The sequence below is a fragment of the Chionomys nivalis genome, chromosome 4 (genome assembly GCF_950005125.1).
Source record: "Chionomys nivalis chromosome 4, mChiNiv1.1, whole genome shotgun sequence".
NCBI lineage: Eukaryota > Metazoa > Chordata > Mammalia > Rodentia > Cricetidae > Chionomys > Chionomys nivalis.
The window spans coordinates 77,014,584-77,037,743 of record NC_080089.1 but is presented as its reverse complement, the minus strand read 5'-3'; the positions used below and the strand labels follow the sequence as shown (position 1 = coordinate 77,037,743).

The 23,160-nt window shown below is 41.0% G+C and overlaps 1 protein-coding gene across 2 annotated transcripts in view; it reads left to right on the top strand.

Moving 5' to 3' along the window:
- Fbxo9 (F-box protein 9) overlaps nt 1-22,140 on the top strand; it is a 33,389-nt gene extending 11,249 nt beyond the window's left edge. For both annotated transcript variants that reach the window (XM_057769033.1, XM_057769034.1), the window contains exons 6-13: nt 3,118-3,248; nt 7,264-7,378; nt 15,470-15,588; nt 15,769-15,859; nt 16,740-16,835; nt 17,120-17,213; nt 18,894-19,045; nt 21,616-22,140. In XM_057769033.1, the coding sequence (XP_057625016.1) occupies nt 3,118-3,248; nt 7,264-7,378; nt 15,470-15,588; nt 15,769-15,859; nt 16,740-16,835; nt 17,120-17,213; nt 18,894-19,045; nt 21,616-21,724 (907 nt within the window). In that variant the 3' untranslated portion in view covers nt 21,725-22,140. The remainder of the gene's footprint in view (nt 1-3,117; nt 3,249-7,263; nt 7,379-15,469; nt 15,589-15,768; nt 15,860-16,739; nt 16,836-17,119; nt 17,214-18,893; nt 19,046-21,615) is intronic.
- The last annotated feature ends 1,020 nt before the right edge of the window (nt 22,141-23,160 follow it).

The window sequence follows — 23,160 nt, the reverse complement described above, 5'->3', positions numbered from 1 at the left end:
ACCACTGAGCCATCTCTCTAGCCCCAATGATGAAAGTTTTTAAAATTAAATTGAAGATTATTGAAAAGAATAAATTAAAGAATATCTTTCAACCTTCTGAAATCTATTTGAAGTAGAAAGTACTAAATAAATGTAGTTAGGCTAGTTGATAAATATGGTAACTAATGCTTGAAGTGGTAGGTATATAGAACGTCATTAGACTAGTTTCAGTGTTTGAATCTTTTGACATTTCAAAAAAATGTATCTTGTTAGGAAAATGCTAAACTATAGTGCTTTCATTCTCTTACTGTATATAGAATGAGCATTATTAAACCTGTCAGATAGCATTGCTTAAAAGCATAGGTGCAAGGTATAAGCATTGAGAGAAGTCATGTTTCATTGTACCTGACAGCACTTCCATCAGTTATAAAGGAGCAATGATGGTTTAAACTGAGGAAAGATTAAGAGTATATTTCAAAGCCAGTGATTTTTATCAATATGGTTATAAAATTGTTTTGGCCTAACTTTTCTTCAAAGCCCAACTTGATGGCATTAAAAGGAAAGATGTTTGTGCCCAGGAGGAAATGTCAGGGCATTCAAAATGGGCATTACAGGGCTAGGAATATAACTCAGTTAGTAGAGTAGAGTGCTTGCCCAGCATGCACAAACCCCAGGGTTTGATCCCCAGCACCATGTAAAGTGGGTGTTGTAGATAGACATTTCTGTCCTGCCCTGTCCCACAGCCATTGAGTCCCAAATAAACACACAAAGGCTTATTTTAATTATAAATTGTTTGGCCTGTTAGCTCAGGCTTATTATTAACTGGCTCTTATAACTTAAATTAACCCGTAATTCTTGTCTTATGTTTAGCCACATGGCTTGGTCCCTTTTCTCAGGAAGGCCTTCTCATCTTGGTCCTCTTCATCTTGCTGGTGACTGACTGTCTTTACTCTTCTCAGAATTCTCTTAGTCTGGTTTCCCTACCTATACTTCCTGCCTGGCTACTGATCAATCAGCGTTTTATTAAACCAATATTAGTGACAAATCTTTATAGTTTGCAAGAGCATCATCCCATATTATTATTTCCCATTTTTTTCTTTGCAAAATAAGAACTTGGAATCTAATCTCCTTTGTTTAACTTTTTTCCTGACCATTATCCATAACAGTTTGTAATCAGCACTCTAAACAAAGACAAATATCCATAATCCATTTTTTTTTGGAATGTGGATAAAGTTTTCTATGCTACTTCCTGCTGTTTGGTTGTGCTGGTAATCTTGTGGGGACCCAAAGAAAATTTAGGATTATGGTCAAGTCCTGACTGGAATATTCTGTGAGGCTTGATCATCTCAGGCAGCAGCCTTGAAACTGGTCTGGATGCAGAAATCAGAAGAAACCACAACAGAGGTGCTCTGAAATGTTGGATCATCTGGGCTATTCATTCCTATTGGAGATTTTTCAGGGGTTCTTCCTCTGTCAAACCTTATTATTCTTAACCCGGAATGAATCCACAGCCTTTCATTTTCTGTGGAAATAAAAGCAGAACATCTTTCCCATAGTAACATTATCCTTTGACTTAAATTTTGAAGTCAGGATATTTTCAAAATATATAGGTTGGATTAATCCAGCAGCATTTATAATCAGATGTCTTTTAGCAACGGTTACTCCTTCCTCAGCAGTCAAACAATTCAAAGACAACACAATAACATACAGCATCCAGACAGATTCTGTCTGTAATTTCCATCTTCACATGGCTTGTTTTTTTTTTTTTTTACTCTATTTCTTTTACTTTCTTATTTTTTAAGTTTTGTTTTTTTGAGACATAATTTCTCTGTGTATCTTTGACTGTTCTGGAATTCACTCTATAGACCAGTCTGGCCTCGAGCATTACCACACAGCAGGGTTTGATGGCACATACCTCTGATCACAGCACTTGGAGGGCGACGTGGGAGTCTGTTCAGCATCACCATTGAATGTATAGAGAACTGAGGGATAGCCAGAGCTATGAGACTCTGTCTCATTAAGGGGTGGGGAACCATTCCATAGAGGGATGGGTTGTTTGTTTGTTTGTTTTGCTTTTATTTATGTATGTATGTATGTATGTATGTATGTATGTATGTATGGGACAGGGCTTCACTGTGTGGCCCCCGGCTATCTTAGAACTTACTCTGTAGACTAGGCTGACCTCAAACTCATAGAGATCCACCTGCCTCTGCCCCCCCCCACCCCCGAGTGCTGGGATTAAAAATTTGTGTCACCACCACCTGCTTTATTACATAGAGTTTACTAAAGAGTTATTTGGTGCTTTATTATTTGCTCTGTCATGAAATAATTCACTTACATTTTTCATTATATATGCTTAAAGTGGCAAACAAAATGATGACCTTCATCTTTGGGTGTGTGCCTGTGGTGTAATTAAATTTTGTTCTTTTTCCTTCCTCCTTGCTGGTCCTCTTCTTCCTCCCAGAACCAGTGTTTTTTAACACAGAAAAAAATCAGCATTTAAGAATTGGATAAGGTGTATTATAGACATCCGCTGAAGTCAGTATTAATTGCCGTTTTAAACTTTCCAGCCCCTGAGGGCTCTTCATGGTATACCCTCAGACAAACTCCCCCCCACACAAAAAAATTCATTAAATAATTTACACAAAATTTCAAATCAATGTTTTCACTAACTCATAAAATATGTACAATTAAACTAATTAAATCTCAATACCTGAGCCTAAAAATCTTTTTTTTTTTTTTTTTTTTTTTTTTGGTTTTTTCGAGACAAGGTTTCTCTGTAGCTTTGGAGCCTGTCCTGGAACTCCCTTTGTAGACCAGGCTGGCCTCGAACTCACAGAGATCCGCCTGCCTCTGCCTCCCGAGTGCTGGGATTAAAGGCGTGCGCCACCACCGCCCGGCTGAGCCTAAAAATCTTAACTTTTTGCGTAATTACCAAAACGTTTTTGTTTGGGGAAGCATGGTATGGTACTTTCTAGCAAGACAGGACACACATTAGCACATCTTTTTACCGTAGTAAGAAAGCGTGTTTCTTAGATGAGTTTCTGAAGCCCTTTGAAGGTGCTGTAGCAGTTTTAACTGTGTGCACTTCTGATCTGAGGCACTGAGTTTCGTACTCCTCTTGTTCTCTTGTTGCAGCATGGAAGACAGCGACGATGGCAGCAAGATGGCAGATCTCTTGTCGTACTTCCAGCAGCAGCTCACATTCCAGGAGTCTGTGCTCAGACTGTGTCAGCCTGAGCTGGAGACCAGTCAGACTCACATATCAGGTGTGGCTTCTCGGGTGTTTTCACTCAGAAACACTCCAGCCTTGGTGTACAGTCTGATGTGATGGGCGATCTAGTTATAGAAATAGCTAGAGATGTAAATCTGTGGTTTTTAGAATCTGAAACAACAGAACTGGTGATGCAGGAGATTGGGGTGCCATACTTTTTTCAGTGAAGCCCTTTGGAAGCTGGAGGAACACTGGTGCTAATAAACAGAGTGTACAGTAGTCCTCAAATGTTCAGAAGTTATCATTTTCATTTACTAAATACTGCTTATTTATGGGAGGACTGTTTAAAACTTTCTTAAATAAAAATAACTTTAGTGTTAACTGTAGGCCGAGTTTTTTATGAGGACTGTCTATGATCAGCTCTGTCCTGCCAGCCACCCTCAAATAACCACAGAGACTTAATATTAATTGTAAATGCTTAGTAATAGCTTAGGCTTATTTTTAGCTAGCTTTTATAACTGGAATTAACCCATTTCTGTTAATCAATGGGCTGCCCTGAGGCTTGTTTACCTCATTTATATACTTCCCATCCTGCTTGCTCTGCAGCTCATGACTCTGCCTTTTTTTTCCCAGCATCCTCTCTGCCCCCCAAATCATGCTTAGCTACTGATCATCACAGTGATCACATTTCCCTTTTTTTTTTTTTTTTCTTTTTTTGGTTTTTCGAGAAAGGATTTCTCTGTGGTTTTGGAGCCTGTCCTGGAACTAGCTCTTGTAGACCAGGCTGGCCTCGAACTCACAGAGATCCACCTGCCTCTGCCTCCCAAGTGCTGGGATTAAAGGTGTGCGCCACCACCGCCCGGCACATTTCCCTTTTATTGTCTAAATAAGAAACGTTTTAATTTTAACATAGTAAAACTACATATAACAAAAACAGTTATCAAGTGAGAATTACAGTTATGATATCCAGTTGATTTGTATTTGGCAAATTTAGAGAAAATATTCTATTATTTATCTTGTCTTTGTGAGTCTAACATTTTATACCTAATTTGCTTTTTATCATGGCTATGAAAAACTTTAACTCTAAATATTTAGTCTTTAACTTGATCAAAGACCCCAGAGAAGTGTAATGTTACCTAATGACAGGGACATCTGGATGCCTGGACAGTCAACCAAAGTTCTTTTGTAACGTTGGAACATCCATCTTTGGCTTATAGGTCTAGTATTTCTGATAGACTTTTTTGAGAAGCAAGGAATGTCCTACCTTGTCTTGGCAAAGTTTGGCAGTTGCTTTCTTTTGCATCCTGCTGGTCCAGTTTGGATAACAACTGAGGCAAGGGGAGGTTTTTTTGCCCAAATTTTGTCATAAAGACAGCAAACTTCATATGGAGGTTCTTTGGTATTTATCTTCTTTTGAAGTAAATTAGTGCTGTCAGGAACAGACATGTCTCACTGTCATGAAAAGCCTTAGGTTATTAAACATATTAAATGCCACATTACATAGGTCTTTGTAGTGTTTGAAGACCTTTTATCTATCTAAATACATCTGTTTAACCTTAAAAACATAACCTAATGTGACTACAAGTTTGATTATTATAGATGACTACTAATCTGTATTTCCTGATTATACATTACATTTTAAAATGAGCTGCATAAGTACAATACTCCAAATAAGAGTAGAAACACACAAATAGTATAACAAAATTAACTTTAGATTTGTATCACTAAATTTAAATCCATGACAATTTAAAATATTTTTGAGATCAATGTTTTTGGATTAAAGTAGATTCAACAATTTACCATTTTATCTCATCATTTCTATATCATATCCTCCTTTTTTCCATTAGAGATCTTTGGATTTAACTCCTTTGTTTTGTTTTTTTCCTGATTATGACTAATAACAGCCTGTAACCAACCCCTCAAACATTGGCAACATCCATAATCCACTTTTTGGGAATGGGTGTTGTTTTTTTAAGACTACTTCCTGCTCTCAGTGAGTGCTGCTATCTTTGGGGGGAACCTTAGGAAAATCAAGATGATTGTTAAGTCTTGACTGGAGTAGTTTGTGAGGCTGGACCATCTCAGCCAGCAGCCTTGAAGCTGTTCTGGATGCAGAATTCTAAGGAGACTATAGCAGAGGCATTCTGAGATGCTGGATCATCTAGGCCACCCATTTTCATTGGTGTCTGGTCCCCTTGTTTTGAAAATACAAATAAACTTTAAAAGATAACATACATGTCTGTATTAATCCAAGTATAGACTGTGTGTTGTACACAAGCTAACCAAAGATAATTTAGTTTGTTTGATGTTTGAGCAGGTAAAATAAACATTATGTGTTTTGTAGTTTTTCTAGGTTTATTTCTTTATGTCTGTAGCCAGGATTTTCAGGAGGTCTTCCCTGATCAAACCTGATCCATATCAATGTGGGATCAACTCATAGCCTAAAAGCATAACCTCTCTCCCAACGTAACACACCTTTTGACTTCCATTTTGAAATTGATAGATTTTAAAAATATATTGGTTGGTTTAATCTAGCAGCTTTAATAATCAAATGTTTCTAAGTTGCTATCGGTCCTTTATCAAGAGTCAAAAAATTCAGAACAACACAATAACATACAGGATCTAGACCCTGTGTATTTCCCATCTTTACATGACTTAATATATATACACACACGCACATGCGCACACACACACACACTTCTTAAGGACTTTATTATTTTTAAACTATTTTTTATTCTATAACTGTATAACTCCCCCCCACCCCCAAGCCTGTGTATATTCTAAATTCACTGTAACCTATCTAGAGGTTTCCTTTGTCTGGATTTGTCTTAATATGTATCTGTAATCTTTTTTGTCTGCATGAGCAAAACTTAAACCACTGTGTAACTTAGCTCATGGCATGTTGGCGGCTGGCTCCTCCCCTCTTGATTCCCTGAGAGCTTAGCCTCATGTCATAGGTGCCAGGGAGCCATGTTTATGCCCCAACTCTGGGAAGTTTTGGGGTCCATGCTGCCCCTGAGAAGTGCAGTGTTCAGTAGCAGGACCTCTTAAAAGGGCCATGGCTGTTTTTGCTGCTAGCACTGAGCCAGGAAGCTGCCTCTTCTAGGAGCCATGCCTCTGTTGCTAGCACCAAGCCTACCTGAGAGAAGGCAATTACCAGGAAGCCGATTTTGACTCTTTTTTTATGTGTTTAAAATCTTTTTTAAAGCTTGATCTCAGATTTTATGTGGCTCTGTGTTGCCTGACAGTGGGCGCCATTTGTAGGCAAAGTTTCTCCGAATGACCACAGATCAGCTCTGTCCTGCCAACCACTCCCAAATAACCACACAGAGATAGGAAATGCTCGAATTTAGGATTGTTTTCAGCTAGCCTTTTTTGTCTTGCTTTGTTTTTTGTTTTTGTTTTTTGAGACAGGGTTTCTTTGTGAAACAGTCCTGGATGTTCTGGAAGTCACTCTGTAGACCAAACTAGCCTTGAACTCACAAGAGATCTATCTGCTTCTGGCTCCTAAGTGCTGGGATTAAAGGCATGCACCACCACCACCTGACTTTAGCTAGCTCTTATAGCTTAAATTAACCCATTTCTATTAATCTATGTGCTACCCCAAGGCACATTTACCTCATCTATGTACTTCCCATCCTGATCACTCTGCATCTCCTGGTGTCTTCTCAGACTCTGTCCTTCTTCCCAGCATTCTCTCTGCCTTGAAAATATTACCTCACTACTGGCTGTTTAGCTTTTTATTAAACCAGTCACAGTGGCATATATTCACACAGTGTGAAGAATATCCACAGTTACCTATATGAATCACATTGTTTTAAATATATTTTAATAATTTATTTTAATGTAAAATAATTGTGCAGGGGAGAATGGTACTTTCAGTAGCACCAAATCTTTCCCGAAAAATAAAGATTCCCATGTATCGGTGTAGGAGCTATTGTTTCTGCTGGGTAGTTAGGTGTGTTCAGTCTGTGTCTGAGCAGTATGAGGCTGTGATGTACAGGGTTCTCAGAATGCACAAGTGCACCAAGAGAATAAGGGAGTCACTGAAGGCTGATTTTCTGTTGCAGTCCTGCCTATGGAGGTCCTGATGTACATCTTCCGATGGGTGGTTTCAAGTGACTTGGATCTCAGATCGTTAGAGCAGTTGTCACTGGTGTGCAGAGGATTCTATATCTGTGCCAGGTACTTGTTTTTAGAAATGACTTAGACAGTAAGAAAAAGATGATAGCCTTTTGTCAGTTTTGACAAAAAACAAAACAAACAAACCTTGATGTTTGGAGTAAGAGCTTAAATAGAAACTGTGCAAAACTACTCAATGTGATTTTTCTTGAATAACAACATTTAAAAATTAGAATGTGCTGGATTTCCAGAGTATAGACACTGAAGCAGATGTGGTCACATTGACTACTTCCACGGCTCCCATGACAGTTCAGCTGATGTGGAAGAAAATACATTCACAGTGTTCGTATAATAACTCTAAACCCATTAGGTGTTAATGACTTAAATTTAGCTCTACTAGACTTTTTGTTTTGACTCCTTAAATTAACAAGTGCATACCTTAAAATGCTGTTGTATGAAGAGTATTATAGCACAATATGAAGTCATTTGTATCTGATTCTTCAGAGGTTTCTTATACAAAAATACATATTTAGTCCTTAGCATGTGGAATTTATTTTATAACTTAAGTCCTTAAAATTGAAATGCATTATTTTTAAATAGCCTAATTCCATTTAGAATCTAATATTTTGCACAAACTATTTGAATTAAAGCCTGGGTTTGTAATAATTCTGTATTGGTCTGTTGCATAAATATCTACTAAGCAGCATTGGATTGCTGCCTATTCTTTTAAATTGGACAACCGATCAGTATTACTCCATTAATTATAGGTGGGAAGACATGTCAGTTTGGTAAATAAAGCAAAATTTCTGGAATGAAACTTGACATATCATCATAAAATGAGGAATTATTAAAATAAGGAAACCTGGCGCTGGAGGAATGGCCCAGTGGTTAAGAGCATTAGGACTCTCAGAGGACCTAGACATTTGTATTTCTTTTGAGATCTGTTTAGATTCTTGCCCAAATTTTTGATAGGTAGTTATTTTCTTGGTGTTTAGTCAAGAAACAATTCTTGATGAATTATTTGTGTATTTTAGATACTAATCCTCCTATCAGATACGTAGCAGGTAGAGTTTCCATTCTGTAGCAATCTCTTTACTCACATGATGGTGCCCTTTGTTCTACAGAAGCTTTCCAATTTTATTAAGTCACATTTATCAATTATTGGTCTTATAAAACATTTTTAAAGGTTTATTTTTTATTTTATGTGCATTGATGTTTTGCCTGCATTTATGTCTGTGTAAGGGTATTGGATCCCCTTGAACTGGAGTTACAGACAGTTGTGAGCTGCCTTGTGTGTGCTGAGAATTGAGCGTTGGTCGTCTGGAGGAGTAGTCAGTGCTCTTAATGACTGAACCATCCCTCCAGACGTTAATAATTGTTGCTCTTACTGCCTGTACTGTCCCAATCATGTTCAGAAAGTCCTTCCTGTGTCTATTAGTTGGAGTGTGTTCTGTGCTTTCTTCTCTATCAAATCTTACTTGATTGGGGTTCTTGATCCAGTTGGAGTTGAGTTTTGTGTAGGGCAAGAGATAGGGATGTAGCTTCATTCCTCAACATGTAACTATCCAGTTTGACTAGGACCATTTGTTGAAGATGCTATCTTTTATCGAGTAGGATTTAAAAGTATTTTGAATTATAACAAAATATGTCTTTTTAATACAGCTTACACTTAGTTTTTTGCATTTATGTGGTGTAGGTGAGTATGTGTTGGATGTTTTTGAACACATGTGTGTCTGCGCATTTACAGACCTGAAGTTGAGTAAGGAGTTTCCCTGTGGCTTTGGAGCCTGTGGAGTCCTGGAATTTGCTCTGTAGACCTAGCTGGCCTTTAACTCACAGAGATCCAACTGTCTCTGTCTCCTGAGTGCAGGGATTAAAGGAGTGTGCCACCACTGCCTAGATCCTCTATTATTGTCAACCTTATATATTGGGGACAGGGTCAGTCTAGAACATAGAACTTGCTTAGTTGGCAGGTTTGACTAACTAGCTTGCTGTGGGGCTCCTTTGTCTCTACAGGGCTGAGTGTGTTGAGTGTGTGTGTAGCAGCCATGTCCACCTAGCATTTATATGGATGTTGGGAATCAACTCCAGACCTCATAATTGAATGATAGACCCTTTACCACTGAGCCATCTCCTCAGCCTCTCTTATTTTCACTGTAAAAAATTCGGCTGCTATCTTCACAATGTATGTCCAGTCAGCCATTTCTCTGCTACTGCTACCAGTCAGCTTTGGCCACTGTTTCCCCTGGTCTCAATAAATTTGGTGACATTCTCTATGGCCTTGCTTTTATTCCTGGACCCATAGAACATTTTTTTTCTGTAACCACCAGAGGGATTTTTTTTTTAACTGACAGAAAGAAATTGTATATATTTATTGTTTATAGTATGATGTTTTAAAATATATTTGCACTGTGGGATGCAGCTTACAACTACCTGTAACTCTGACTCTGAGATCTGATGCCCTCCTCTTGGCCTCTGAGGGCACTGACACACCCTGGCACATGCGTGTGCGCGCATGTGCACACACACACACACACTTTCTCTCTTTCTCTCATGTGCGTACACAAATAAATGCTTTAATTTTTTAAAAAAGATACCCAGTAGTAGGATTGCTAGATCATATGATTATATTTGTACTATTTTAGCCTCTACCACCTTCAGTAGTGACTGTACTGTGTCCACTCATTCCAGTAGGTACAGTCCCTTTCTCCCCATAGCTGGTTAACGTTTGCCAGATTCCCCTTGTTTCAGAATCTAACAAGAGACAAGTGACAGTTCAACATGACTTTTTAAAACAGTTTTTATCATATTACTTATTTGTGTGTTTGTGTGTGTGTGAGTGTCCAAGTACCACAGCATGGATGGAGGTCAGAGGTCAGTTTGACAGAGTCCTCTGTGCAGGCGTCTGTCTTTCAGTTGGAAAGCCGATCTTGTATATAAGGTAATTCCCGATATGAGAGAATTTATTGTTGTCATTGTTTTCTAGTTAGCCTGTAGTCCCTTCCCTCTCCTGTCTGTTTTGGGTGAGGTGGTTTTGCCTAGCAGCATGTTTTTATTTCCTGCTTTTTATATGTAGTGTGTCTATTACAGGTTTGTACTTGGATTTACCATGAAAGCTACAAAAGTCATGTTAATAATTATTTGAAGCTGACACCAGTTTGCACACAAACTCTGCCCTCCACACTTTGATTCCACTCCCTCTATGTTCAAATTCTTAAAAGAAATTAAGACTTTATTTCACGTGTGCGAATATTTTGTCTACATGCATGTCTGCGCCACGTATGTGCCTAATGTCTAAAGAGGCCGGAACAGGGTATTGGGTCCACTAGAACTGAAGTTACAGATGGTTGTGAGCTGCTGTGTGTGCTGGGAACTGAGCCAAGATCCTCCGCAAGAGCAGTCAATTCGCTTAGTCCCTATATTTGAGTTCTTGATGTTGTAGTTTGAACATGAGGTATTTGTGTTGTTTATCAGTACTGTTTTCTTCTATCTTAGGAAACTCTCTAATGTTCCTGTCACAGGTCTGCTGGGGAAAAATCTTCTCTCTCTGGGAACAGCTCTATCTTCCTGTGTCTGAAGGGTGGTTCTCATAGGAACAGGACCGGGTGGCGTTTTTGTTTGTTTCGAAGAGTTTGTTGGTTTATTTTGGGTTTTGAGATAAGGTCTGGCCTGGTACTCACTGTGTAGCCCAGGTTGGCCTCAAGTGCAAAGTAGTCCTCTTGACTCAGCCTCCCAGGTCCTGGTTCTATCAGCATGAACCTAATTTTATTATTTTAGCTAATGCATGAAAAGGTAAAAGTAATTTCTATATTAATAGTTCTATATAATGTATGATATGTGTATGTTACATACTGTATAATCACATTAACCATATTCACTTCTGTTTTTGTACTAGGCAAGTACTTTTTATAAAACTATATCTTAGCATTTGTTATTTTGAGACTAGGTATTGCTGTGTAGCCCAGGATGGCCTTGAACTATATCTGTTTATTTCAGGTTGTCTTCTAATTCCAAATCTCTATGCTTCAGCCTTTGAAGTGCTAGGATTACAGGTTAATGCCACCATACCTGGCTTATTTCTTTCTTCATGGTGGAAACTCAAAATTCTTGTACTGTTTGAAAATACACAGCATATTGACCTTGATGCCCTCTCTACTATGTCACAGCACATGCCCTTCTTGTCCTAACTGTGACTTAGTGCCATTGATCAACCCCTGCCCCCCTCTTCTACTCCTCTTCCCAGTGACATAAGCAGATAGCCACCATTGTACTCATCTTTTATAGGACTGACTTTTTTAGATCCTGCATAATGAGTGGGATGTGTGGCAGTTGTCACTACATTTCACATAACTTAATGACCCATAGTTCCATCCAAGTTGATACAAACTGCATGATTTTATTCTTTTTATGTCTAAATAGTGTTGCAGTGTATATATGTGCTATGTTTTTTATTGATTTTTATTGAGCTCTACATTTTTCTCTGCTCCCCTACCTGCCTCTCCCCTCTCCCCTTCAAGCCTCCCCTAAGGTCCCCATGCTCCCAATTTACTCAGGAGATCTTGTCTTTTTCTACTTCCCATGTAGATTAGATTTATGTAAGTCTCTCTTAGTGTCCTCATTGTTGTCTAAATTCTCTGGGATTGTGGTTTGTAGGCTGGTTTTCTTTGCTGTGCTATGGTTTTTAAAGTCCATTCTCCTGCTGTTTGCTATCTATGTGAACAGTGCTGCAGTGAAGTGAGGTTTAGATGCCTCTATACACAGATTCATTTCCTGTGGATGCTTACCCATTACTGGGATTGCTGCATCATGTGACAGCCCTATTTGCATCTCTCATGGAACCTGCATGACTGTACTAATTTGTATTCTTCATATGGAGTATTCTTCATGAAGTATGTGATACCAATGTTTTGTTTGCCTCTCCCTGATGATTGGTGGTATAGAACACTTTTTTTTATGTTCCTGTTTATCATCAAAATATCTGTTTTTGAGAAATGTCTGTTTAGATTTATTGCTCATGTTTTAATTAGCTTATTGGTGTTTTTTGCTATTAAGTATTTAGAATTTCTTATAAATGTCACCTCTCTCATGTGTGCAGATTTGGCCAGTGTGTTTCTCCCATTCTTTAGGTTATCTCTACATGCTAAGATGTTTTCTTTCTTTTAAAAGAAACCTTTTAAATTATTATATTTATGTACATGTATGTGGACAGCATTCGCCATGCCTGTGCAGGCCAGAGACAACTCATTGGAGTCAGTGTTCTCCCCCACCATCTGGGTCCCAGGGACCAAATTCAGATCATCAGTTTTAGTAGCAAGTGCCATCCCTTCTGAGCCATCCATTGACCCAGAAAGAAACCTTATTTTGAAGTAATCTATCTCATCTCCTTTTGTTTTTATTTCTTGTACTTCTTGGAAATATTCTTCCCCCATTTAGATGGGATATAGAGTCAGCTGGGGCTTTGGCTCTGCTTAGATGGGAGCTTAAATGTATGACATCTTTGTGATTGATTTTTTTTGCCTCTGCTTGATGTCAGCGGTGTCTCTGAGCACCTGATCGTCTAGACTGCAGTGAGTCACCACAGACTCGTGTGTCCTCAGGCTCCTCTGGGTCCTGATTGTATGAGATGCCCAGAGGTGTCCTTAGGTCCGTCCTGACAAGCACCAGCAATACCAAGGTCTGTGATGCCCACAGCTGTGGTCCTTGAACCATAGGATTTGAAAAAGACCTTGTCACAACTCTTAGGATAGATGTGGGAAATGCCTGGACTTTGGTGCCAGTGTCCAGTTTTGGGAGCCATGAGGTAGGATGTCACCTTGCCTAGATTCCATGTGATAAAAACCAAATTAGTGGTGAGGTCTGTGGCATCAGTTACCCCAGAAGTAATAGGATGCAAAGGGACAATTGTGGGTGGCTCTGGGACTTGGACCTCTGATAGCCGCTTGTGGGAACCAGGTCTCAAGTGACAAATACAAGTTATCTTTTGGCACCAACAGCTGTGGCCCGTGTACACAGGCCTTAAGGGGCTTATGTGGGTAAGAGTTGGGTTTGTGATTCTTGGGGATACCGGATATGGTGGCTGTACTAGATCCTATGGGTTGAGTGTCTATAGTTCTGGGTCTTGTGGTTTTGGTATCTGTTGTCTGCAGGATGTGGATAAAATGTCCCTAGGTTGTGTGCGGCAAACGTTGGTAGTCAGTCTTGGAAGTGCAGGGCATGAGTAAGACAGGCTTGGGTCCGGGCACTGCCAGTGCTTTTCTGGCCCCAGCAGCTGCAGCACTAATGCTGTGGACGGGGGAGGTCTTTCCTAGTTTCTGTTGGGGAGCCATGTGTGTATGACAGCTTTGGGGGTTCTAGAGCTGTGGGCACAGATGGGACTTGTGGTAGAGTTCTGTTTTGAGGTTTATTTTGGGTGATGGTGTTGGTCTTTGGTCTGTTGCCTCGAGGCCTGCAGGAGGGCAGAACATAATGGTTTGGAATATGTGGTATGGGCAGCTGTCGACTTGATGGTAGTTGGAAGAAAGGGTAGGAAGAAACTAGCGTCCTGTTAATCCTTTGAAGGGCACAAAGCTTCTGCCTGCTAACATTCTGCCCCCTCCTAGTAGCCCTTAACTGAGGGTCAAGCTATAAACACACAGGGCTTTGGGGAACCTGGGTTGAAAGTGTATCAGGTTTTTTTCCCCAGGTTCTGAGAGATAGTGGTGGATGGTGCTGGGTTTTGGCACTCACAGCTAGCTAGTCTCAAGGCAACAGGCTGGAGAAGAACCCTTGCCCCATTCCCACAGAGTGCAGATGGCACCAGGTAGCGACTCTAGGAGCTGTATTCCTGGAGCTGCTGGAAGTAGGCAGACACAGGTAAAGCTGGGACCCTCTCATCAGCTGCAGTGCCAAGAGACACCCCCCCAAGTACCCCCAGGAAAAATGCAGATGGGACTCTAGCTTGAGGCAGTGCCACCTGCTGATCTGAGAACGCTGAGTGGCTGGGAGGCGCACAGGCCAGGGCTTCCTGCCAGCATCAGATGTTCCACTCACCCTAAGGCTGCAGGATATCTAACACTGGCTGTTGTTGTAGCAGCTTAGATTCTGCCATCAGGGAACTGTGAGTTTCCTTGTGAAGCATGGCAGCCACTCTTACAGCAGCCAACTCCTGGAACTAACTGTATTAAACCCCTGTAGATAGTGCAGTGGCTGTGTGCTTGTGTCACATGTGCAAGGCCTTGGGTTCACTTCCCAGCACACAGCCCTCCCCCATAGCCTGTGAGGTCCCACAGTTAGAGCTGCCAGCCAGCTCTTGAACTGCTGTTGCCAACACTGAGCTACTTTCCTTTTCTTGGCAGCACAAAGACAACGTGTCCCCAGCAGTTGGCACCGAAGCTGCAGTTCTTCCATTCTCTGCATTGCCCTTCCATTTAGGGCTCTTGCCACTCTTGCTGTTTGTAGAGCTCTCCCTCACCCAGCGACAGGATGCAGTTTCCCTTTGCTGTTGGATTCTCTGTGGCAGTCCTGGCAAGGACTCTGTCCAGCTCCCTTGGATCCTTCGTCTTTGCTTAGCAGTTTGTTTGTTTCCTTCAGGGTGTAGAATGGGATCCCATGTCCCTGATGTTGTCTTGAATGCACTAACTTTGCTCTGTTGGTGCTGTCTCGATGCTGTCACCTTTCCTTACCCCATCTCTCCCAGAGCTGTCCTTTGAAAGCATGGTCACGCTCAGTTTCTAGTGGCCTGCAGCTCTGGGAAGCTGGCACTCTCCTGCTGCAGGCTTCCTCCTCCGTCTTGCTCAGCTCACTCTCTTCTGCAGCCTGTGCTCATACTGGCTTTTTGCGGATCCCATCATTCACGCTCCAACCCAAACCTTGCACTGGCCACACCTGCCAGGATAGTCTTCCCTGTCCCTGTGGTCACCCTGCCCAAAGGACCAGTTTATTGAACAGTGTTGTTCCTGTCTAACTACTTCTGTGGTTGGATTTTACACTGAGCACTCTATCTGCATATCCCTCTCACCAGTAAACAAAAGGTCCTCTGCCTGCCGCTTGAGACAGTGTCTTGAAGGAGCTCAACAAATAATTGTCAAATTAAAAAGAAATGCATGGTAGTCAAAATATTCATTGCTTCTAAGGATTTAGCTTTTAACACTTATTGGTGATGTGCTTTCTACCTAGAGACCCTGAAATATGGCGTCTGGCTTGCTTGAAAGTGTGGGGCAGAGGCTGTATGAAACTCGTCCCGTACTCATCCTGGAGAGAGATGTTTTTAGAACGGCCTCGTGTTCGCTTTGATGGTAAGTTCAACTCAGGAGATGTCATGATCTGCAGTGGTCATTTTGATAAATGCACTGTTTAAGTACATTTCTGTAATAGACTAAAGTATGTATGAGCATAATTAAGGGAAACAACACTATGGTATATGATTCTGACTTAAATTGTATTTATGTACTTTTAAGACAACTTTTTTTTTCTAGGCGTGTACATCAGTAAAACCACATATATCCGCCAGGGAGAGCAGTCTCTGGATGGTTTCTATAGAGCCTGGCACCAAGTGGAATACTACAGGTAGAGCTGTGTACACGGGGTGCGTGAGAGCTCTCGCCAGTGTCAGCTCCTTAGTTATTCAGTCTGTTTTCTGTTGCTTATGGTTTATCCACAGAGTGATCCTCAGTATTTTTATCCAGTATTATGACAGAACTGCACTCAAAAACCAAAAGATTAATATAAATTTTATAAGTCCTTCAGCCCCTAGTTGCAGTCCAGAGCCCTTTTTCTTAGTTATAACGTACAAAGCTTGTCCCCAGCTAGTGTTAGTACATGTGACTGCTGCTGAGAATAAGTAGATTAGTGCTGGTATGTTGGTTATTGGGTCCCACTTTGTTGGGTGTTCATTAGTGCCTTAGGGAAATAGAGAATTTTAAGAAAAGAGCCAAGTTGTTTTTGTTGTTGTTGTTTTGTTTTTGTAATTTATTTTATTGTTTGAAGCTTGCTGCAAACTCACTAGTTAAGGATGACCTGGAACTTCTGATCCTCCAGCTTCCGCCCCCTGATTGCTAAGAATTGCAGAAATATACCACCACACCTAGTTTTATGCTGCTGGGGGTCAGCACAGGGCCTTGTCTGTGCTAAGTGACTACTCTGTCAATTAAGCTACATTCTGGCCTGCATCTGTGGCTTTAAAGAATCTGGGTCGAAAAGATCCAAGTTAATGTTTATCCAGTGAGTAAAATGAAAAGGTCAGCAGATCCCCAAGGGAGTTTATAGAATGCCTTAGTTGTCCTTATAGGCTGACTTTGTCGTGCATGCGTTCCTATCTTAGCAGTGCTTTGCTGATGGTATTTCAGTCTGGGTTTCACAGCTATGATCAAGTGTAGGTACTGCAAACTAATAAGGGCATGTTTTATATTGTGTGTGTAGTGGTGTTGGTGTTTTTCTTTTTATTTAGGTACATAAGATTCTTTCCCGATGGCCATGTGATGATGTTGACAACTCCCGAGGAGCCTCAGTCCATTGTTCCCCGTTTAAGAACTAGGAACACCAGGTAGTGTTTTTATATAGCTTTCTAGACAGTCCATATTTTCAGATTTAACCTCTTCTGGCTGAATATGTATGCCTTAAAAGCAGGCACAGGGCTTGGGGGAAACAGTCTCCGGAAGCCTTTCCCTAGGCAGCCTTTGTAATAGGTTTGGGGCTTCGGAGTTAAAGTTCATTCTCGTCCTAGTAGCCATTTGCAGGCGAGTTGAGCAGGTGGTGGTGTAGCTCAGTTTCCTAGATTACTCCAGTAACTATAACTGGTTGAGTTAAGATGTGTTTATTATTTCTTAGAACGGATGCAATTTTGCTGGGTCATTATCGCTTGTCACAAGATGCGGACAATCAGACCAAAGTATTTGCTGTACTAACTAAGAAAAAAGAAGACGTGAGTATGCCCCATGGAACTGGTGGTGTTCCTGTTCTGTAGCCCACATTCTTCCGTGCGTTCCCAGCTAGGAACACAGTGGTCTTCCGGGGTAAGATGGGTGCTGACCTCTAACAGGTCTACCAGCACAGCTGGAGTTTTCTGCTCTTTTATCTGAAACAGTGTGTTTGTCTTTCCAGAAAATTATCCTAGGATTCTTACACGTAGGAATGTCTCTGTCCACCAGGGGGCCTGCTGCTTCCTGCGCCACCTGCACAGACTACTCTTTTGCCAATCTTGCAGGGAGAGCATTTTGTTGAGAAAAAAAGCTACCCACTTCTGTTTCTGTGTAGAATTATGCTTACTAATATATGTCACCGTCTGCAGTGCTCCAAATTCTTGGCAGATTAAAGAGTTATTATTTTCACACCTTTCTCTAAGTTCCTTTGTCCAATCCTGGTGAAAAGTCACAGTGCGTATCTGTCACATCCCTTGTGAGGTAGCTGGAGCAAGTGCGTGTCTGTTGCCTATGTAAGTGGCAGTTTTTGTGGGTCCTTCTCTCTTCCTAGTGTCATATAGTGAGACAGTGCAGGGGCTTATCTGTGAGTCCCATCATCCTGAGACCAAATCCCTGGCTTCCCTGCCTCCTTTGATAGGCTCCTGGAATGTTGTGGTGCAACATTCTGAAGACCAGAGATAATTACTTTGGCTGTGACTGTGTGTTTTCTGATGGCATCATTAGTTTACTTCTAATAAAAACATTTAGGAATTCCCATGTAGCACGTCGGTATCCTTTTATAACGAAACCAGTCACAGTGTTCTTAATTTGCAAAAGTATTATTAGAATGAAATTCATCACACCCATTTGTCTATGGACTATTTTATTGTTGTTGTAAAAGATGAGCTGTACTCTGTGCTTTTTTATAAACATTATATATATATATAAAAATTATATATAATGTAATACTATATATGTATATATAATATATACACATATATGTTTATTGTGTGTAATGCATATATATATATATATAAGATAAGGTCTTACTTTATAACCCTGACTGGCCTGGAACTCACTCTGTAGATTAGGAATCCTCAGATTCACAGAGATCCACCTATCTCTGCCCAGAATTGGGATTAAAGGCATGTGTCATCATGCCTCAGTCTATGCTTTCTTTAATAGCCTTCACCAATTTATCACTTTCTGCCTTAAGATTTTTTTAAAAATTTTGCTTATTGTTTGTGTATGGATACTTTGATTGCATGCTTGTCTGTGTACCATGTGTGTGCCTGGTAGCTGCAGAGGTCAGAAGAGGGCATTGAATCCCCTGGGACCAGAGTTGCAGACAGTTGTGAGCTGCTGTGTGGGTGCTGGGAATTGAACCCAAATCTTCTATAAGAGGAGCCAGTGTACTTAACTGCCAAGCCATCTCTCCAGCCCTTAAAGAGTATTTCCTAATAGAAGAAACTATATTAGTAGATAGAAGTTTTATTTCTGAAACTGCTGGGTTTAACTTCCCTGGTCCTCATTTCTTCAGCATGTATTTTACATGAAGTTACTGTGATGGTGGGGGCAGACCTGGTATTTTACTTGCTCCTTTTGAAGTCTGCAATGTGTAACTATTAAGTTACATGTAGTGTGACTCTGACATCATATGTCCGTACACAGTTATCATAGCTCACGAGTCTTTTCTTTTACAGAAACCACTTGACTATAAGTACAGATATTTTCGTCGTGTTCCTGTACAAGAAGCAGATCACAGTTTTCATGTGGGGCTGCAGCTGTGTTCCAGTGGCCACCAGAGGTTCAACAAACTCATCTGGATCCACCACTCTTGTCACGTTACATACAAGTAGGTGAATGCAGGAAAGACTGCCAAGATTAGGGCCTGGAGAGACAGCTCAGCAGTTAAGGCTGTTTGCTGATTTTTCCAGAGGACCCAGGTTCAATCTGCAGCAGCCATTTGGCAGCTCACAGCCATCTGTATTTCCAGTTCCAGGGCATCTGGTGCTTTCTCTGGCCTCCACAGGCACAAGACACACACGTGGTGTACAGACACATGCAGGCAAAATAACCATACACACAAGACCAAATTTTAAAATAAAAGAAGCTAGGACTAGCATAAAAGTATACTTTATATTCAGCATGAGAAGCTTGATATGTTTGGAATTCTTCAGTATCTTGTTACAAAGTAAAACCACAGTGTAAAACTACAATGAACCTAAAAAAAAAAAAAAAAAAGAAAAGAAAAAGAAAGAAAGAAAGAAAGAAAGAAAGAAAGAAAGAAAGAAAGAAAAGAGAGGCTCAAATGTAAAACAGTTGAGCGTGAGTGAGGAAGTGGAGCCTTGCCACTCCTGCCCAGTCAGTGCTTCCGCTCAGGAGTCAAAGTGCGGGAGGTCAAGCTTCAGTGCCCGCAACCCCTCCATAAGAAGGGGACATTCCTTCTGTGGAGCTGAGGCCTGACGCTGTGAACACAGTGCTCCTTCATTGACTGCTGTAGGCTCATCTCAAAGGTCGTTTTCCTACATGTCACGTTAATGCCTTTTACTTCATTTCTGTTGGACTGTTTTTAGAGATTATACAATGGTTTTAAAAATTATATTTACATAATTTTAAAAATTATCTGTTTTTAAAATAGTGCTCAGTATAACCCAAAGCCTAATGTTAATATTAGGTAGGTGATTCCTGTTTAAAACTCTTAATTCTGTGAGCTAGGGTTTAGTCTGGTTACCTAATTGTTGTAGGGGACCGCTTGTTGGTTCTCAGCCTCCTGGCTAGCTTAGACCCAAAATAATCACACAGAAACTGTATTAATTAAATCAATACTTGGCCCATTAGCTCTAGCTTCTTATTGGCTAACTCTTCCATATGAATTTAACCCATTTCTATTTATCTGTATATCACCACAAGGTGACATCACCTACCAGCAAAGTTTTTAGCATGTCTGTCTCTGGCTGCGGCTCCATGGCGTCTCCCTAACTCTGCCTTCCTCCTCCCATACTAGAGGCCAAGTCAGTTTCTTTACTCATTAGCCAATAAAAGCAACAAAAGGACCTCGCACACCACCTGATTAATTAAGAATATCAAAATGAGCAGTACAGAAATTAAAAGTTCAGAAATGCTAGGTCATGTGACTGCCAGTGTTATTGGTTGCTGACTTGAGAGAAGATTAGTGTTCTGGGGCTCTTCATGCAGGCTGAATTCAGAATTCTGGGAGAGAAGTTTTGAGGCAGGCTCCTGACACCACCTGGCTTGCCACTCTGTAGTGATAGGAGTGGTGGGGCTGCGTCCCCGGCACCCGGCCTCCTGCATGGCTAGCTTATGCCCCGAAATAATTACATGGAGACTGTATTCTTTTAAACACTGCCTGACCCATTAGTTTCAGCCTCTTATTGGCTAGCTCTTACATATTGATCTAACCCATTTCTAATATTCTGTGTAGCACCACGAGCTGGCTTACCAGGAAAGATCTTAACCTGCGTCTGTCTGGAAAGAGACAATCATGGCGACTCACTGACTCAGCTTCTTTCTCCCAGCATTCTGTTCTGTCTACTCCGCCTACCTAATTTTCTGTCCTATCAGGGCGAAGCCGTTTTCTTTATTAATTAACCAATGAAAGCAACAAATAAATACAAGACTCACCTCCATCAGGCTCCCATGGATGTGCTCTACAGACTTGACCATGCAGGGTCAACCTTCCTCAATGCTCATTTGGAGGCTCCGCCTACCAAGAACGGCAGTGGGTCCCTCACATGCCAGCCTTTCCCCTCTTGATTCTGTGATCTAATGGTGATGTTTTCTACTTTTCACAGTAACACCCTTAAGTAGAAGGCAGCCAGTGAGGGTTGCTACAGTTTGTGTCGCCACAGTTTGTGCTTGCCCCCGTAGGAAGTAAGAATCACTCTCCAGGAAGGAAGTGCTTTTAACTGCTTGTGGCCATCATCTTGTACTCGTTAGAGTCATTTGATTTCTGCCCTGGCTGCTTTCTCTTCAGGAGTGCACTCTTTGGATGCAGTAGCATGATTAGTGCCCCCTGAGCACGCACACACTTAGGACTTTGCCATTATCAAATGCAAAATCATTAGTTCTGTTGTATTTAACACTGGCTGCAGGTTTGTCAGTAGCTTTTGACTTGGAAATTCTTTTACATATATGTAGAGGGTCATGATGAAGAATAACACATTACTTTAATTGCCAAATATCAGAAACAACCTAACTTTCTAAAAAAATTATTTAATAAGTTATGATACAAGCAGGGGTTATATGTTATGCAGCTAATACAAATGGTTTCTGAAGGAAGTTTTTAAATGTTTTACAGTGTGCCTTCATTGTTTAGACTTTAAACCCACCCTGTATGAACATGCAGGGATTTCACGTAAACTAGAATTTCCCCATTCCAATGGTTTTGTACTTTGTTTCTAGATCAACTGGTGAGACTGCAGTCAGTGCTTTTGAGATTGACAAGATGTACACCCCTTTGTTCTTCGCCAGAGTGAGGAGCTACACCGCGTTCTCTGAAAGGCCCCTGTGAGCCTCGCCAGCATGCCACTGCTGCATGAGCAGAGCCGCGCGCCAGAATCCCTAAGTTATATGTACATACATGGAGTTGGAACTATTTTAAGTTGTTGGAATTCCTTTAAGAAGAGCATAAATTATTATTTTTTATTTAAAGGGTAGTTGATTCCTGGGGTAATTTGTTTTGAAATTAGAAGTTGTTAAGTACATTTATATTGTAGTAAACTGTAATGTGGGGTTTTAAATCATGTTTTCAAGCAGGTTTCTGAGCAGATCTGCCATGTACACCTGCACACTCGCATATGTCAGGGAGCACACTGGATAGTACTTATTCCCGCATGACCTGTGTCCTTGAATCAGACTCAGAATGTGAAACCTGGTCTGGATTTGTTTGAAACTGTTCAATAAAGATCACAAATGTTTCTTTCAAGATGTGGTGGCCTTTAAAAATGGGAGAGTATTTAATAAATAGTCCTGGGATAGCCAGCAAGGACTTGGAGCCTCAGTCATCTTCGTTTTCACAGTTAACCCCAAACCCTGGGGACTCGAATCTCATCTGCAAGACTTACAGATATGTAAGTGGGGACAGTTGAGTTCGCTCAGGCGGAACCAACAAGCTCAGCCAACTGATCGGGTCTTTCTTCAGAAGTGAACACTGCAGCATCCCGTGAGTCGTGTACTGTGAAAATAAAGGGCAAGTGTGGACCAAGAAGAGAGATAAGATGCAAGAAGGAAACAGTGGAGCAGATTATAAAAAAGGAAGAAAACATTGGAAACCAGGTGCTTTTTTAAAAAAATATTGATTCTTTGGGAATTTCACATCATACACCTCAATTGTAATGGCGTAAACGAATGCAGACAGATTGTAAAAATATATACAGCTTTAATGGGGAAATAGACTTACAGAACCACCATTCCCACGGAGACCAGGAAAGCAGAAGCAAGCGCTGCTAGCACGCTCTCCAGATTTATAGGTAAACATTAGACCGAGGCGAACACGCCCCCTAAGGGGCGGGACTTATCCCTACACTCAATTCTGCTTACCTCCCAATCCCCCCATAGCCTCCCCTCTCCCCTTCAGTGGTCCCCCAAAAGAAAATTTTAAAAAAATCAAAAAAAGCAAATAAAAGCAAGAACAAAACAAACCAACTAACAAAAAAACTTCTTTGCTTCTTCTTGCCCGCCTCTCCAACACCTCTTCATTGCTCTGGGGCACTGGGGCAGTGTGCCACACAGTAGACCTCTTCATTGCTCTGGAGCAGTGTGCCACACAGTAGACCTCTTCATTGCTCTGGAGCAGTGTGCCACACAATAGACCTCTTCATTGCTCTGGGGTAGTGTGCCACACAGTAGACCTCTTCATTGCTCTGGGACACTGGAGCAGTGTGCCACACAGTAGACCTCTTCATTGCTCTGAAGCAGTGTGCCACACAGTAGACCTCTTCATTGCTC